The sequence below is a fragment of the Babjeviella inositovora genome, assembly GCF_001661335.1.
Source record: "Babjeviella inositovora NRRL Y-12698 unplaced genomic scaffold BABINscaffold_4, whole genome shotgun sequence".
NCBI lineage: Eukaryota > Fungi > Ascomycota > Pichiomycetes > Serinales > Babjeviella > Babjeviella inositovora.
In genome coordinates, this window is record NW_017566841.1 from 83,720 (window position 1) to 98,629 (window position 14,910).

General features: G+C 46.1%; 6 protein-coding genes across 6 annotated transcripts; 5 read left to right on the forward strand and 1 right to left on the reverse strand.

The window, feature by feature from the left end:
• Positions 1-2,962: 2,962 nt before the first annotated feature.
• On the reverse strand, positions 2,963-3,877 carry BABINDRAFT_166119 (uncharacterized protein; the record flags this gene model as incomplete). The annotated part of the gene is made up of 1 exon (XM_019130397.1): positions 2,963-3,877. The coding sequence occupies one exon, from the start codon at positions 3,875-3,877 to the stop codon at positions 2,963-2,965; it is 915 nt and encodes a 304-aa protein (XP_018985828.1).
• A 607-nt stretch (positions 3,878-4,484) lies between these two features.
• Positions 4,485-6,733, forward strand: MLH1 (mismatch repair ATPase; the record flags this gene model as incomplete). Its single annotated transcript, XM_019130779.1, has 2 exons — positions 4,485-4,514; positions 4,559-6,733. The coding sequence occupies 2 exons, from the start codon at positions 4,485-4,487 to the stop codon at positions 6,731-6,733; spliced, it is 2,205 nt and encodes a 734-aa protein (XP_018985829.1).
• A 660-nt stretch (positions 6,734-7,393) lies between these two features.
• On the forward strand, positions 7,394-9,433 carry BABINDRAFT_160776 (uncharacterized protein). Its single transcript, XM_019128441.1, has one exon. It carries the CDS (start codon positions 7,523-7,525, stop codon positions 9,383-9,385), a length of 1,863 nt encoding a protein of 620 aa, XP_018985830.1. The 5' UTR covers positions 7,394-7,522; the 3' UTR covers positions 9,386-9,433.
• A 439-nt stretch (positions 9,434-9,872) lies between these two features.
• Positions 9,873-11,452, forward strand: BABINDRAFT_160777 (uncharacterized protein). The gene has a single exon (XM_019128442.1). It carries the CDS (start codon positions 10,083-10,085, stop codon positions 11,166-11,168), a length of 1,086 nt encoding a protein of 361 aa, XP_018985831.1. The 5' UTR covers positions 9,873-10,082; the 3' UTR covers positions 11,169-11,452.
• A 154-nt stretch (positions 11,453-11,606) lies between these two features.
• On the forward strand, positions 11,607-12,953 carry BABINDRAFT_160778 (putative N(6)-L-threonylcarbamoyladenine synthase). Its single transcript, XM_019128443.1, has one exon. It carries the CDS (start codon positions 11,651-11,653, stop codon positions 12,905-12,907), a length of 1,257 nt encoding a protein of 418 aa, XP_018985832.1. The 5' UTR covers positions 11,607-11,650; the 3' UTR covers positions 12,908-12,953.
• Positions 12,954-13,741: 788 nt separating this feature from the next.
• Positions 13,742-14,903, forward strand: BABINDRAFT_160779 (uncharacterized protein). The gene has a single exon (XM_019128444.1). The coding sequence runs from the start codon at positions 13,849-13,851 to the stop codon at positions 14,812-14,814; it is 966 nt and encodes a 321-aa protein (XP_018985833.1). The 5' UTR covers positions 13,742-13,848; the 3' UTR covers positions 14,815-14,903.
• Positions 14,904-14,910: the final 7 nt, after the last annotated feature.

Consider the following 14,910-nt stretch of genomic DNA (forward strand, 5'->3'; position numbering starts at 1 on the left):
AAATCGTCTATAGTTTTACGAGCTGCTCTACACCTAGGAAACCAATTTAAGATTGGAGCGTCCGCCGGGATGAAGCCCGGGAAAGAAGCAGCGATCGGAAGAAAAAAAGAAACATGACTGGAAAAAGCAATGCAGGTGCATGATAGGGCAATGCTCTCGACGGAAATTCTGTGGGACCTACCGCCTGAAATGATCCAAGCCACATGTTTAGTTGCCAAAGAAACCCTTTATTTTATTTAAATGGAATTTGTGGTTATGAGGAACAACAACATGGATAGGAAGAGAGTGGACGGATCGTTAATTTTGTTTGCGCTTGGTAATAAACCAGCTTGGCAGGATTGTTGTCCCACTGCACCAGCACCAACTCCTACCCAATATATACCGGTATCGATCGATCTTATGATGACGTGTAGTGCTTCTATGCGTAGGTGGCATGACTCGCAATTTGCAACGCATGACAATGTAGCACATGACTCGGACAATGCACTGGTATTTTACGAGCCACGAGGCGCAGAATTTGCGAATTTACGAGGCTATGTTAGACCTGCAAACTAGCTCACGGAAGAATCACGGGGGCACCAAGAATCACATTATTGTAATCACGTGATAGAATCCGTGGTGCTTGTGTCTCGCCTTACTTATTATAAGCACTTCCACTTTGGATAGTATTGGATGTTACACCGGATTTATAGGAGATACAGCACGATACCCTGGTTTAGTCTTACCGGAATACTTCCGCGTACATACCTCCGGCTGCAGGGCCGCTGGACCGAACCATGTTGACTTTCAGTGACATCACCTAGCCTGAGGCGGGAACTGCTTGGAAGCATAAACAGCTGGGATATACCCAAATCTAAGCTTAGGATTCGCATTCGAATGCAATACACAAGGCTGCACATGCCCCAACCCTACTGATGAAGCAGGAGACTCAAGTGCCAAGCCGGAAGATAAACGTGGGTGGGTTCACATATTGTTTGGTGTTTGTATTATTTAATTCTGGTAGTCACTTTGGATCTCCACTAATGCTCTACTTAAGAATATAAGATGTGAATTTGACATTAGTTCAGGAGATGAAGAGGTCGATCTTTTCAGTCTTCGCGCATCTTGATGGCACACGATTGTAACTTGTACATCGTCTACTCTTATTAACCGCCACTAAGTACACTTTGTAAAGGAATTAAAAGGTATGCAGTTCTTAAACGTATCAGCTGCGCCAATATTGTCGGCCAAACAACTTTTCTATACCCCGGAGTCAAAACGCCCAGAACCCCGTATCAAATGGGTCAGCTCCAATGTAGCCTGTCGGCAGCTCATTGCAACATCAACCCGAAAACCTCCGGAACCGGGGTGCACAGCCGCATGGAGAAAAAACGTGTTCTTGGTTCCCTAATGTCCATAATTTCAGAGAGCACACTTTGATTGAGCCAGAAACTAAGGCACATCGGTTGCAAAACTAACATTTCGTCATTTTCATCCACGAGCCTTCTACAATGCTTCCAGGAGATGCCCCATGCAAAAGAATGGCGTGTGGACCTTTCTTCGCATAGAAAGAGCTTAACTTAAAATATTTCCACGAGAAGAAAGACTCTAATTTACTTTGGTATATCGTATAACTATAATAGAATAAAAACTCAGTAGAGTTACACTCCGCGGTGTAGATATTCGTGAGCTGCAAAAAAAAAGCAGTCAGTGGCCGGTAGCGGAACCTCTGACATCAGTACAACCCCTAGCGCCCCGCGGGTATTTAACCTATTATTTCCCAAATAGTATAACGTTTATTATGGTTATATAGAATGTCTGCCATATTTAGAGGTAAAAGCCCGTTAAAATGGTGTGCCAAGCGCCACACAAATAATTTCTGGATACGCATAATGGGCTGATTCGTGCCAACCGTATGATACCACTATGCAGGACTTTCTAGATCTGCCAAGTCTTTCCGGGAAAACATTCCTTTTATACTCTAAAGAGTATATTAGTTTCAAATCGGTATTTTAAATATGTACAATTACAACCCTAAGGAGGAATTACTTATGTATTATTATCGATGTCTTGATATGGGTTTATACAAATAAATACTGAAGACCTTAAAAATTAAATGGCCAGCGGCAGGTTGGTGCAGAGACACCATGCAGAGACTCAAGCAGATCTCACAAAATCATAGTAATTTTCATAATAGAAGAATTGGTTCTAAACCATGAGGGAAAAAGGAGTTATGGTACGTGGAAAATTTTACGATATTTCTTTTTTTTTAGTGACGGAGGTGCTTATATTGTTCAAGGTCATGTCATATTTGGTTATTTGATTGGGCCTTACCTAAAACATGTTGTTAGGTGACCCTATATACCAGGGTAAATATCTGTACTAAGATGGCAGTTCGAGGGTTATAATAGACTAGGGGCTCCACCCATGATTGGTGTTGCGGAAGGGAAAAGCAGGAAAATAAAAAGATTGGTTATTATGAATATTGGTTTCAGGAGGGGAATCAACGCCTATTGTTTGCTTTTTTTTTTCCTGGATCAAAATCTCCCAACACAGGACCAGTTTTCGCCCCTTGGAGCAAAGGGATATCCAGAAAGGTATTCAAATTGCACTTAATTAGCTCAGCACACGCATAGCGCACAACGCATCTGTTGGAGGCGAAAACTAATATTAGTTTGAGATTTCCAGATTCCGACTTGAACTATTCGAAACGGGAAGTAGAATACCTTTATTGGATATGTAGCTCATCTTTCGTGATCAATAAATTCTTGCCTCATCACTGAGGTAGCAATATGTAGCTCTAAGCAGAACTCTGAATATGCACATTTTTCTATGGTCCAGTTCGTTCCAGGAGTCATGACCTTGGAGGGATAGTTTCCTCACTTATCCACCGCCATCTAGGCATTCGTAAATCACAATGGTTATTGCGGCATATCCTCAGCCCTCCACTGAGAACTTGTATATTTCCTTCGGTGCCACCCGTTTATGGCAGTGGTGACAGTAAGTCAATAACTTCAATCGCAGCAAGCGGCGCAAACGTCTCGCTCTTTTTCAGTTTAAGCAAAAATTCTGGAGGCGGCAATTGAGGCTCAATATCCATGGTTCTACCGTAAAAGCGGACCGAAGAGACCGCTGATCCAGTAAGGTCTTCTCGGGAGCCTGTAATGGCCGCGGTCGTGCGGGAGATGGAAGGAACGATACCGCCCAGATAGGGAGCATAGGCAGTTCCTGAAATCGGTGTCGTGACCCTCGAAGAGAGCTTACGCTGCGGTGTGGTAACACCCATCGAGTCCTTCCGCCGGGTTGTGGTGATACCCTCTGAGTTCCGTCTATCAAACCTCTTTGTGGGAACTTCCACTATGGCATCGGGGGTGACAGCTTGCTCCTTGCCTCTTTTTAAAGGGCTAGCTGTGTTTGAAACCTTATGTAGTCGCTTCCCAGGGGAGGTTGAAAGAAGCATCAAGTCGTCAGAGTCGATACCCGCCGGCTTGTATGGGCGGTGAAACCGTTTTGGGGGACTTCCACCCAATAAGGAGAGGTTATCCAGCGATATAGGGGACTTCAACTCGTATGGTGGTATTTTCCTGGCAAGCTGAATCTTCTGTGGAATTGTTTCGCAAAAATCCAAGTTCCAGATGTCGCTTTCTTTGGCCGTCTCCATAGACCGTAAATGACCGTTATCCTCGACAACCTCGCCAGTTATGAGATCGATCAAGTCACCTTGGTCCTCTTCTGGAACTGCCGCGTACTTCGCAAGAATGCTTTCCCATTTACTCTGGAACACCTTGCTTCGGGCTTTGTTCCGTGCGTCAAACTCTTCCTTGGTAATGTTGGGCTCCTCCCATAATGGAGGTTGTGGCTCCCGACCTTGTGGAGTTTTTTTAGGAATCAACAGCATGCAATATTTTTACCAAAAAAAGCTTGTGGCCCTTGGATCCCTTAGGTTGGGGCTCTGAAGCTTTTGTGGCTAGAACCAAGCTGTAAAAAAAAATACTACGCACCGCGGGGAAAAGTTGAGTGCAGGAGAGTATCGCGTGAAGAAAATAAAGCCTGGTCTACTGTCCATAAGGAGACAATAGTGAACGGCATTAAGAATATACGTAACCACTTATTAGAGCTCACGTTAATATTCGTCAATAAGCAATGAAGTGAGACATATTGGTTCGACATAAACCTCTCGTAACTGGCATACATACAAACTATCCCAAAGTGGTGCTTCAGTTTGATGCAGGAATTATTGATGTCCCCTTACAATTTAATAACTAGAGCAAATTAGATAGCTGGTTACCAACTATTCATAAGTCTGTAGTGTGTTTATTTTATTATTATTATTATTTTCCTGGAGTTTTAACCACCGATTCTAGCCATTACCATATATTTGTTTCTCGGGTATCACAAGGTGTGGTCATAATAGTCCTGCATATACCTCCGAGAGACGCGTCGGGACTTGCTTTATTTACAAGAACGCCACACTGCTAACTGGCCGCTATGTCTAACATACCAAAATGTCTGTTGACCAGCCAGGTAGAATCAAGGTATGTAAGACTTTCCGAAGTTATTTTCATGACTAACACCCCAGGCGCTAGATACAAATGTGGTAAACAAAATCGCCGCAGGCGAGATAATCATCGCGCCCGCCAACGCGTTGAAGGAGATCCTAGAAAACTCCATTGACGCCCAATCTACAACCATCGAGGTTTCTGTCAAGGAAGGCGGGTTAAAGCAACTCCAGATTACAGACAATGGCCATGGGATCAACAAAGACGACTTGGCAATTCTCTGCGAGCGTTTCACTACGTCCAAGCTCAGCACGTTCAAGGACCTTAGCACCATCCAGACGTACGGTTTCCGCGGCGAGGCCTTGGCTTCGATTTCGCACATCTCACACCTCTCAGTGGTTACCAAGACGAAAGATTCACCGGTCGCATACAAGTGTGTATACGCCAGTGGGAAGCTCGCGCCCACCAAAAAAGGAGCTAACCCGCAGGCTGTTGCAGGGAAGGATGGTACACAAATCGTGGTAGAAGACCTTTTCTACAACGTTCCGTCCCGTTTGCGGTCCATTCGCTCGCCTTCCGATGAATACTACAAGATCTTGGACGTGGTTCAGAAGTACTCCATCCACTGTCTCCAAGCGGGGTTCATGGTAAAGAAGACGGGCGAATCTAACTACGCGTTGATGATTAGACAGAACTTGTCTTTGAAAGAGCGAATCCGCACGATCTACGGTTCCGGCATTGCCAACGAGCTCCTTGAGTTCAACGAGACGGAGGCGGGTGAACGGTACGGTCTTGTGGCCTTCAGTGTGTGTGCCACGTCGCCAAACTTCTCTAGCAGCAAGAAGACGCCGCCGATCTTCTTTATCAACAACCGCTTGGTGAGCTGCGACCCGCTACGGAAATCCTTGCAGCAGGTATACGCCGCATTTTTGCCTAAAGGGGCCAATCACCCGTTCATCTATCTCAGTTTGTCCATTTCCCCGGAAAACGTGGACGTCAATGTCCATCCGACAAAAAGGGAAGTCCGTTTTTTGCACGAGGACGAAATCATAGAACTCGTGACGGAGCGCGTGCAGGAGGAGTTGATGAAGACGGACAATTCACGTGTTTTCCACACCCAGAGCGTCTTGCCCATGAAGCGAACAGAGCCCGAGATAAGCACACCGGTGAAGAGACTCAGACAAGAGAGCAAACTTGTGCGGATTGATTCCAGCCAGGTCAAGATCAGCACGTTTCTCGCCTCGGGAGTCCACTCAACATCCCTGGAGGGCTCTCAGTTATCACACAACGTTACAGGTGAGACCCAGGACGACTCCCGGTCGTCTAACAGTGTTGAAGGTGAGACCCAGGATGGTTCCCGGCCATCTAACACCATTGCAGATGAAACCCAGGACACTGAAATATTGAACTCCACCGTGATGGATACCACACTTCCGGTGTTGATACGCATTCCGTACACTACCGATTTCAAGCGTCATCGTACCAACATCCGCCTTGCTTCCCTTGCGGTACTCAAATCCGCTGCGGAGGTCACTGCCCATGAACCGTTGACAAAGATGTTGCAGAACTGCCAGTTTATCGGGGTAGTAGACGCCACAAAGCGGCTCTGTGTGTTCCAAGAGGACGTTCGGCTCTTCATGTGTGACTACGGTTCACTCTGCTACCACTTGTTCTATCAAATTGGACTCGCTGAGTTTGGTAACTTTGGGTCTCTCACACTCACGGAGCAGGGAGGTGATATTTTGCCCGAATTAGAACCCTCAGGGGGGGAGACTACTGGTTTGTCTGTACGCCAGTTGCTTGCCCCCGTGACAGAGGGAGACCTAGACAGCCTTATCTCTCAGTTGGTGAACATGAGGGAAATGTTTGAGGAGTACTTCTCTATCAAGATCGAAGAATTCCAAGGAGATGTCCGGTTGGTATCGGTGCCGCTCATGATGCGCCATTACAACCCGTCCGTGTCCAAATTAGGTTTGTTTTTGTTGCGTTTGTGCACCAAAGTCGACTACACCGACGAACAGACATGCTTTGAAGATATCTTGAAGCAGGTTGCATTGTTCTATATTCCACCTGTAGCCCATGCCGGGCTAGATGACGAAGAGCAGGAGGCGTACCAGTTGCAAATGCATTCAATATTGGAAGGTGTGGTGTTTCCAGCGATTAAAAAGGGCTTTCTAGCCCCCGAGTCGATGCTACGCGACGTGGTGGAGATTGCCAATCTACCGGGCTTGTACAAGGTTTTTGAGAGATGCTAAGCTGTGTATATTAGACTAAAAACTGTGTATCGTTAATCCTTTGTTTCTCCCAGCTTAAAAATGTTGTCATTTACTTCGTGGATGGAGATAATACCTTTGGGTGTTGTGACTTCCTATTTCAATGCTGAGGTGGTATTTACTGTCTTGTATAGCCAGAATTTGTTTCCTCCGTATTTGAAAAAAAAAAAAACTGATTGCACGAAGAATTGTCATTATGCCAGCTTCGGATCCAGACTTCGAACTGTGTCCGTTTCGATGCATACACATTAGTTAGACTTCCTGTTTGATGTTTACCATCTGAGACACAAGAGTACATATTTTAGTGAAAGAACAACCCTTATTTGCCTGACTAATATCCACCAACTATTGGAGTATAAAGAATTTAATGGTACTCACAAGTCCCCGTTTCTGTCACGCTTTTATGCGAATTGATTCGATCACGAAGTTATTCAGACCCAAAAGAATGTGCTCATGGCTAACAAAGCGTTCGTTTCTATATTAAACACTGGTATAAACCATTTAGATAAATACCTAAGTATAGCCAACTTTATTCTAATAACCCTTCCGAGCCCCCTCCCCTGAGTGTTTGCGGATGAAAACCCCGCGCCGCATGCATGTGAAGCAGCTTGCAACACGTCTTGATCCAAGCCTACATTGGAGGCGAAGCAGTCGCTACAATCACTCGCAACATACTCTTTACCCATATTACTGTAAACACAAATACCATTCCATTGATAATTGTTCGATATACAGGCAGAGCCCTTCCCAAAAGCCCTACTTACTCTGAACATGGCCTACCCAGCTGGATTGGAGTCCCCGGCCAGACGTTATGAAGATACCAAGGATACCCCCCGCTTTTCGCCATATCCCAACAAAGAAAATCCTGAAGGCACTTCTATATTGCGACTTGACACTGTGAATCCCGATGAGTTTGACTTTTCAGTCCCGTTTACACCGACGTTTGTAATGTCAGCTACTGAGAGTTTTCCTAACTTCCCCTCCCTTCAGGAAACCAGCACCCCTCGAAGCAGAGCCGGGAGCGTCTACCCCGATGCTGAAGATATTCTTATTCCTGACCCGGTAGACTTTTCGCATCTACAAGTGAGTCCCTCTCGGTCGCTCTACTCCGCTTACTCTACCTTGAGTGGTGACGAAGAATTGGCCCAACTTAAGGGGAGCCTCATGAGTGGGGCCAGCTCTCCAGGATTCCTAAACATTCCTTTTGATCTTCTAGAATCAGAGAAAGATGGTGAATGGGAGGCAAAAGAAGACACAGGTCCGTTAGACAGTGCAGAGAGAGATAGTAGATTGTGTGATACATATTACGTCCCTTCCAGAACCCTGGAAACGAAAATCACACGCAATGAGCAAACCTCTTCGTTAAGAAGCCCAGGAAAGGAAACTGTGCCATATAACCGAGACTCCGCTCCTTCGGTAAGTCCAGAAGGAGGGCCCAGGGCGTACAATGATGTATTTCCGTCTGGTGAGGCAAGCAGGCCCTTCGACACTATTCAACCCAGTTTCTCAGACGTGCCAGAAGCATCATCCAGAGACTTGGGAAGCTCGCTCAACTCTCTGCTTCCAGAAGCCCCCTCCGACTCCTCAGTGCGCTCCCATAAATCAAGGAATTCGTGGTTTGCGCCTCGCTCAAGGGATGCAAGCAAAGGAAACCCCGAGAAGGCGTCCGACCTCACGGACAGTATTATGCCACGGCTTCAATCCGAATACTACCGCGAGCTTACTCTCAAATGGGACGACATGACTGAAATTTCCCTCTTCGGGGGATTGCTAGGGGACCTCTTCCATGGCCAACACACACACGATGTTCTCTTCAACTATGTGCTCCACGCGACTCCATGTACCGATTTTCCACAAAGCTATGCCTCTGGTCTTGATATAACTTTATCCAAGGCCCAACTATTTGACATAATTCGCCAGCAGGACTTCCTCGGACGATACAAGAGATTCACTGCCACCATTGCGGAAATGAAGGAGCAGAGCAATGACAGCAGTCTCTTGCGGAAGTCTGATACTGCCAACTTCCATGCCTTGCGGGAAAATGGAGACTTGACGCTTGGAACGCTGACATACAAGTTCCCGCTTGCGTCGGTATTGTACCTCAACTGGTTGCTTCAGTACGGTGAAACAAGCGCACTCAGCGAGAAGTATACACGGTACGAAATCTTGCCAAAGATGTACTTTGTTGCCCGATGCAGCTATATCATTGACTACTTGTTTAATCAAGGATATTTTTCTGAGGCAATGACCACGAAGAACGGACAAGAACACCTCCTCTCAAGGTTTGTCGACAAGGACAACCAGATCGCGCTCGCGTTGGCACTCGCGGCGATTGCAAACTACTACCAGGACCGGCAAGCTTTTAACCACGCTTTACATTACTATGAGTGCGGGGCTAACGTGTGCTGCGATCTCGACTGCTTACGAATGACGATCATGGGCCTCTCCTCCGGCGTCGGCTACGGAAACGTCAAGGACAAAGACAGCAGCGCCAATGTGCTCCACATGGCACGCCGCAAACGGCTCAAGTTCGAGAACAAGCGACGGATCGCGCAGTTGTATCGGTTGATGGAGAAGAAGAGCGGAGTGCAGGAGTTTGGCGGCTCGTGGGTCTGGAAGAAGAAGTATGATTAGGAACCGAACATTGGTTTGGAAATTGAAATTGATGTTATTAATAGTAGATATGGAACATGTAGGAGATTCAAGTAAGTATATGATTGTATATCAGCGTCATATACATATATTGTTGTATATATAAAGCCTTGATAAATATTTACCGGTAAAATTTTAGAATGTATATATCTATCTACTTCATAATAAAGTTTTAAAATACATAAACTTACAAGTAAAGAGGTTTATAAACTATATATCTACTAACAAGTATATACTGTACCAATTCTAAAAGTGTAGTTATAAACACGTTCAGTACTGGGTTTGGCAGAGACCTTGAGTCTCCATCACCACAAAATAATACAAACTACGTGACAATACAACTGCCTTATAGATCGAATCGAAATAAACAATCTTCGAGCCCTTCCTGTCCTTTAAACTTACGAAGCCCTTGTATGCCATTTGGTTCCATAGCCCCGGGGATACATACGGAAAAAGAAATTTTGCACGTGCCCCCACCGGGCGCCGTGAGCTTTAAAGTTGGAAACTGAGATCGTGAAAAACTGTAACTTGATATGACAAGAACCACTTGGTTAACCTCTCCGCTCTCAAACCCTCCCCCACTTTCGTTTATACGGCTGAACACATAGCTCCATACTATGCGAATCTGACGAGCCAGAAAGAACCCACACATTTATCCTAGCATTCATCCTTGCATCTCATGTCCCAGACGTATTCTGGGTCCTCGATACCCGTGGGCTTCCAACATCACGAGAAAAAGCACACCTCACAGACCGCCATACCCACACAGCCCAGTACATCTGGCTTGGATGACGAATCATCGCTTTTGAACTGCGCGCTTGCGGGCGGGTTTGGAGGCGCGATTGCCGACTCGTTGATGCATTCACTCGACACGGTCAAGACACGCCAGCAGGGCGCACCGAGCATGGCCAAGTTCAACACCACCATCGGCGCGTATAGGACAATTCTCCGTGAGGAAGGGTTTGCGCGTGGTTTGTACGGCGGGTACACCGCAGCGTTGGGCGGATCGTTCCCATCAACGGCAATTTTCTTCGTAACGTACGAGTCCACCAAACGTAAAATGATCAATGAGTGGGGTGTCAACGACTCGGTGGCGTACCTCACGGCGGGGTTCCTCGGGGACTTTGCAGCATCTTTCTGGTACGTTCCAAGTGAGGTGCTCAAGACGCGGTTGCAGCTCCAGGGTCGTTACAATAACCCCCACTTTAAGAGCGGGTACAACTATAGGGGCTTGGGTGACGCATTACGCACAATTGTCACCCAGGAAGGGTCCAGTACGCTCTTCTATGGTTACAAACATACTTTAGCACGCGACTTGCCGTTCAGTGCATTGCAGTTTGCGTTCTACGAAAAGTTCCGCCAGTTGGCGTTTGACTTCTCGAAACCGGCTGGCGCGCCGGCAAAGATCCAAGACGCAGAATTGTCGATTGTGCACGAATTGGCCACCGGCGCTGCGGCCGGTGGGCTCGCGGGCATTATCACAACGCCATTGGATGTGATTAAAACGCGCATCCAGACACAGAACCCGAACGCCACTAGCAAAACCGCGACTCCCAAGAGTGCAAAGCCATCGCTCATAACTACAACTAGTGTGACGAAAGGGCTCTTGATGGTGTACCGTGCGGAGGGTGTGCCCGGCCTTTTTGGTGGGGTCGGGCCACGGCTTATCTGGACCTCCATCCAGTCATCTATCATGTTGTTGTTGTACCAGGTGACGTTGCGCAACTTGGACGCGTGTTTCGACGGCGTGCCGAAGTTTGAATAGTATTCACAGTTTGTTGCATTGTATATATCGGACATTGGTTCTAATAAACAGACTGAGAAGAATACGTAGAGGGGATGGAGGGATATTCTATTCTTTCGAGGTTTATAAGAAGCCATGCGGGGGGAGTATAGCGAAAGTTTAGAATTTTTTCAATTGAACCGAGCTAAAAAGAGTGAGAGGCTTGGATATTTGGTCGAATATGCTGAGTGAAGTGTAAACTTCATCATGGCCTTAGAACAAAAGTTTTGTACTAGGATCACTTGTAGGTTGGATATAGTTGAATAATAAATCTTCAAAGAATTCATATTTTAAGTAATGTGGAATTTTAACCTCTGTCTTACTCTAATACATATTTAGCTCTAAATACCAGTATCTTTATGTCGCATGATGCGTCAACACATGCATGATTTTTTTTTAGTCGCGACAATTTATCAGAACGATGAACCCTAGCTCTCACCACCTCGCTGTAGCACACACAACAAATGCTTCGGAGAGTTTTATCAGGCAGAGCGCTGCCTCGACCCGAACATGTGCTTTCTAGAACCCGCAGATACAGAGTCCTCGCGATCGAATCTTCATGTGACGACGCATGCATCGCTCTCTTGCAACGAGACAAGGACGCTACAACCGTCATAACGCACCAGAAATCTACCCTTGACTCCTCTAAAGACGGCGGACTCATTCCTAAGGAGGTTTTTATCCACCACACCGCCAACTTGCCGCCACTTTTGCGCAAGGTGGTGCAGGAGTTTGACCTTCATAACAACCCGCCGGATTTGGTAGTGGCTACGCGCGGACCCGGGATGTCTGGCTCTCTCACCGTGGGGGTCACCTCTGCCAAAGGATTAGCAATAGCCTGGAACAAACCGTTCCTTGGTGTGCACCACATGTTAGGGCATTTACTTGTCCCGAGACTCAACTTTCCGGGGATGAGCCCAGAGGAGATCCCGCAGTTCCCGATGCTCAGTCTTCTTGTAAGCGGCGGTCACACATTTTTGGTTTTGTCGAGGTCCCTTTCGGAGCACCAAATATTATGTGACACGATTGATATTGCCATCGGTGACTCCCTTGATAAGTGCGCGCGGGAGATTGGAATCAGGGGGGTTATGATCGGCAAGGAGATGGATGCATTTGTGAATGAAAGGCCAGAGGACTGGAATCTACACAAACTGAGCTCCGAGTACATCGATATGGAAATGCCGCTTCCACTCAAGAACTTTGCAAAGCGTAAGGACGTTCAGCTGTTTTCGTTTTCCCCGTTTGTGAGCGGCGTGCGCAAGGCGTTGGAGACGAAAGTGTACCGCAAAGACGTATCCAAGGAGGAAAGCATGAAACTCATCGCTAATTTGAGCCCTAGTTTCAGACGGAATATGGCGTATCAGATTCAGGAAGCTCACATTAACCACCTCTGCGATAAACTTGCACTTGTGGTGCGGATGAACCCGGACTTGCTCGTTGGGGTGCAGAACTTTGTGTTGAGTGGCGGGGTAGGAGCCAATTCCCGGTTGAGAGAACGCGTGCAAAAAGTATTTCCGCAGTTTAGGTTTCACTTCCCAAAGCTCGAACTTTGCACTGATAATGCAGTAATGATTGGGTGGTGTGGCATTGAGATCTTTGAAACGTTAAAGGTGGAGAGCAATCTCAATGTGTTGCCTCTTCGAAGATGGCCATTGGTCGACTTGCTTACGGTAGATGGGTGGATGCCAATAAAAAACGAAGCTACCGATGTTTCTCCATAAATATGTATATAAAAAAAATTGGTATTACGATAAAGGTGTAATTTACCTGACCTATAAATCGAGAATTTAAGCAATTATTAAAAGCATAGGAGAGTATGTTTGGCTGAAGGGCCGGCCGCTGCATAGCACAAACCTTCAGGATTAAATTAATTTGATGATATATTGTAACAGAAATGAAAATTACTCACGAAGAAACAATATTATTATACTCCGGCCTTTTATACTGTTTATTACACCTCTATACTGAGGTAGTAGCTCTTCCAATAGATTTCGACGTCGATCCCATGTTACTATGAAACCTCTGACTTACCCACTAGGTTATCAACATCTCTAGAATGCTTTATCATATTGTACTGATTCCAAAAATGTATCTAGATGATAAGCAAAAGAAACATATAATCTTCGAAGTACAATAATTGGCCGTATTTCCTAGTCATGCTTAAGGAGTCAGTGAGATGGCTGTATGATCCATTAAATTTAAACTCCACTCTTGACACACTGTTATTCGGCATCGACCCCAAAATAGATATACTCCTTCTAAGAGTCGAGTAGATATATCACTCGGTTCATAGAGTGATATATTTTTTTTACGAGTGAAGTGCAAAATTTGGTTATAGTTTCCTGGTTATAGCATTCTCACTAATTGCACACTGCAGGTAGATGCTTGACTTCCACACAACGGAGAAAAATTTCAAGAAATTCTTAGGAGCTACGGCTTAAAACTATTTGGATACGATTGTTACACCAGCCAGTATGAATAACTAATTATATAAACGATTATATAAATTCTACGGTCATCGATCCACTGAGCCTATCCCAGAACAATAATTTACAGGCAGTTGGTAGAGATCTACAATTTGTACTGCACGTAGCCTCCCTCGTCCATTTATCGGATACCACAACTCCAACATATTCCAACGTTTTCCACTCAATCACATATCATGACTTCCATTACAGAAATCAAGGACAAACTCTTGCGAATCCACCGATCGGGTAAATATGCCACGTTATCTCCAGCCAACCTCTTACAGACACACACTCAGTTAACCTCCATCTTGACTCTCCACCAGACGCTGTTGAGCGCGGTGGAGCTCTATGACTTGTACGAGTTGCAGTTCTATGTGTCACTCATGATGTCGGAGGACGCGATTGCGTTAAAATATATGAACTTGATCATAGACAGGTTCGGCAACAACAACTCGCAGCGTATCACTATTTTGAAGACCGTGTACTTAAACGCTACGGAAGGTGCCCAGAGCGCATCCTACTACGTTCGTGAGAAGCTCAAGGAAAACCAGGACCAGTTGCGCATAATGCGCACCAATATTGGCTTGTTAAAGCAGCAGAAGGAGCCCACGGAGTACATTGAGGCATTGGTGTCGTTTCTCGACAGACAGCCTCTGGACGCGCAGTGCTGGTACGAATTGAGCGAGCAGTACTGTCAGCTTGGGAACTACGATAAGGCTTTGCACTGTCTCAAGGAGGTTTTGATGTTGCAACCATATGCCTATAACGTTATGTACAAGGTTGGAGAGGTTTCTCTTGCCAGTCTCAAGCAGGCCGCCGCCTCGGCCACCTTCCAGACTCCGAAGACCTTGGACAAGGTTTACGGCGTTGCAAAAGACGGGCGTAGCAACTTCTTGCGATCAATCGAGCTTTGTGACAACTATGCTAAGGCATGGATCGGGTTGTACGTGATGACTCTGGACGGGTACTCGCTTAACGAGAAGTTGTCTTCCCGGGGAAACGTGTTGAAGTCGCACAGGTCGTTGGAAGGAAACATTGAGGCGTATTTGGCAAAGAATGCAGCGTTACACAGTATGGCACAGAAAAAGTTACTTGAGTTGAGCTACGACAAGGATCTTCCGCAGGAGGTCTTGGCCGCCATCGCCGCAGCCCTTAGCTAGCAGCATGCACCACATGCGCAGCATGTGTTTGTGATATAGGATTTGTACCCATATATCGTAGATATTAGAATATGTAAATTATCTCCGTAGATATAC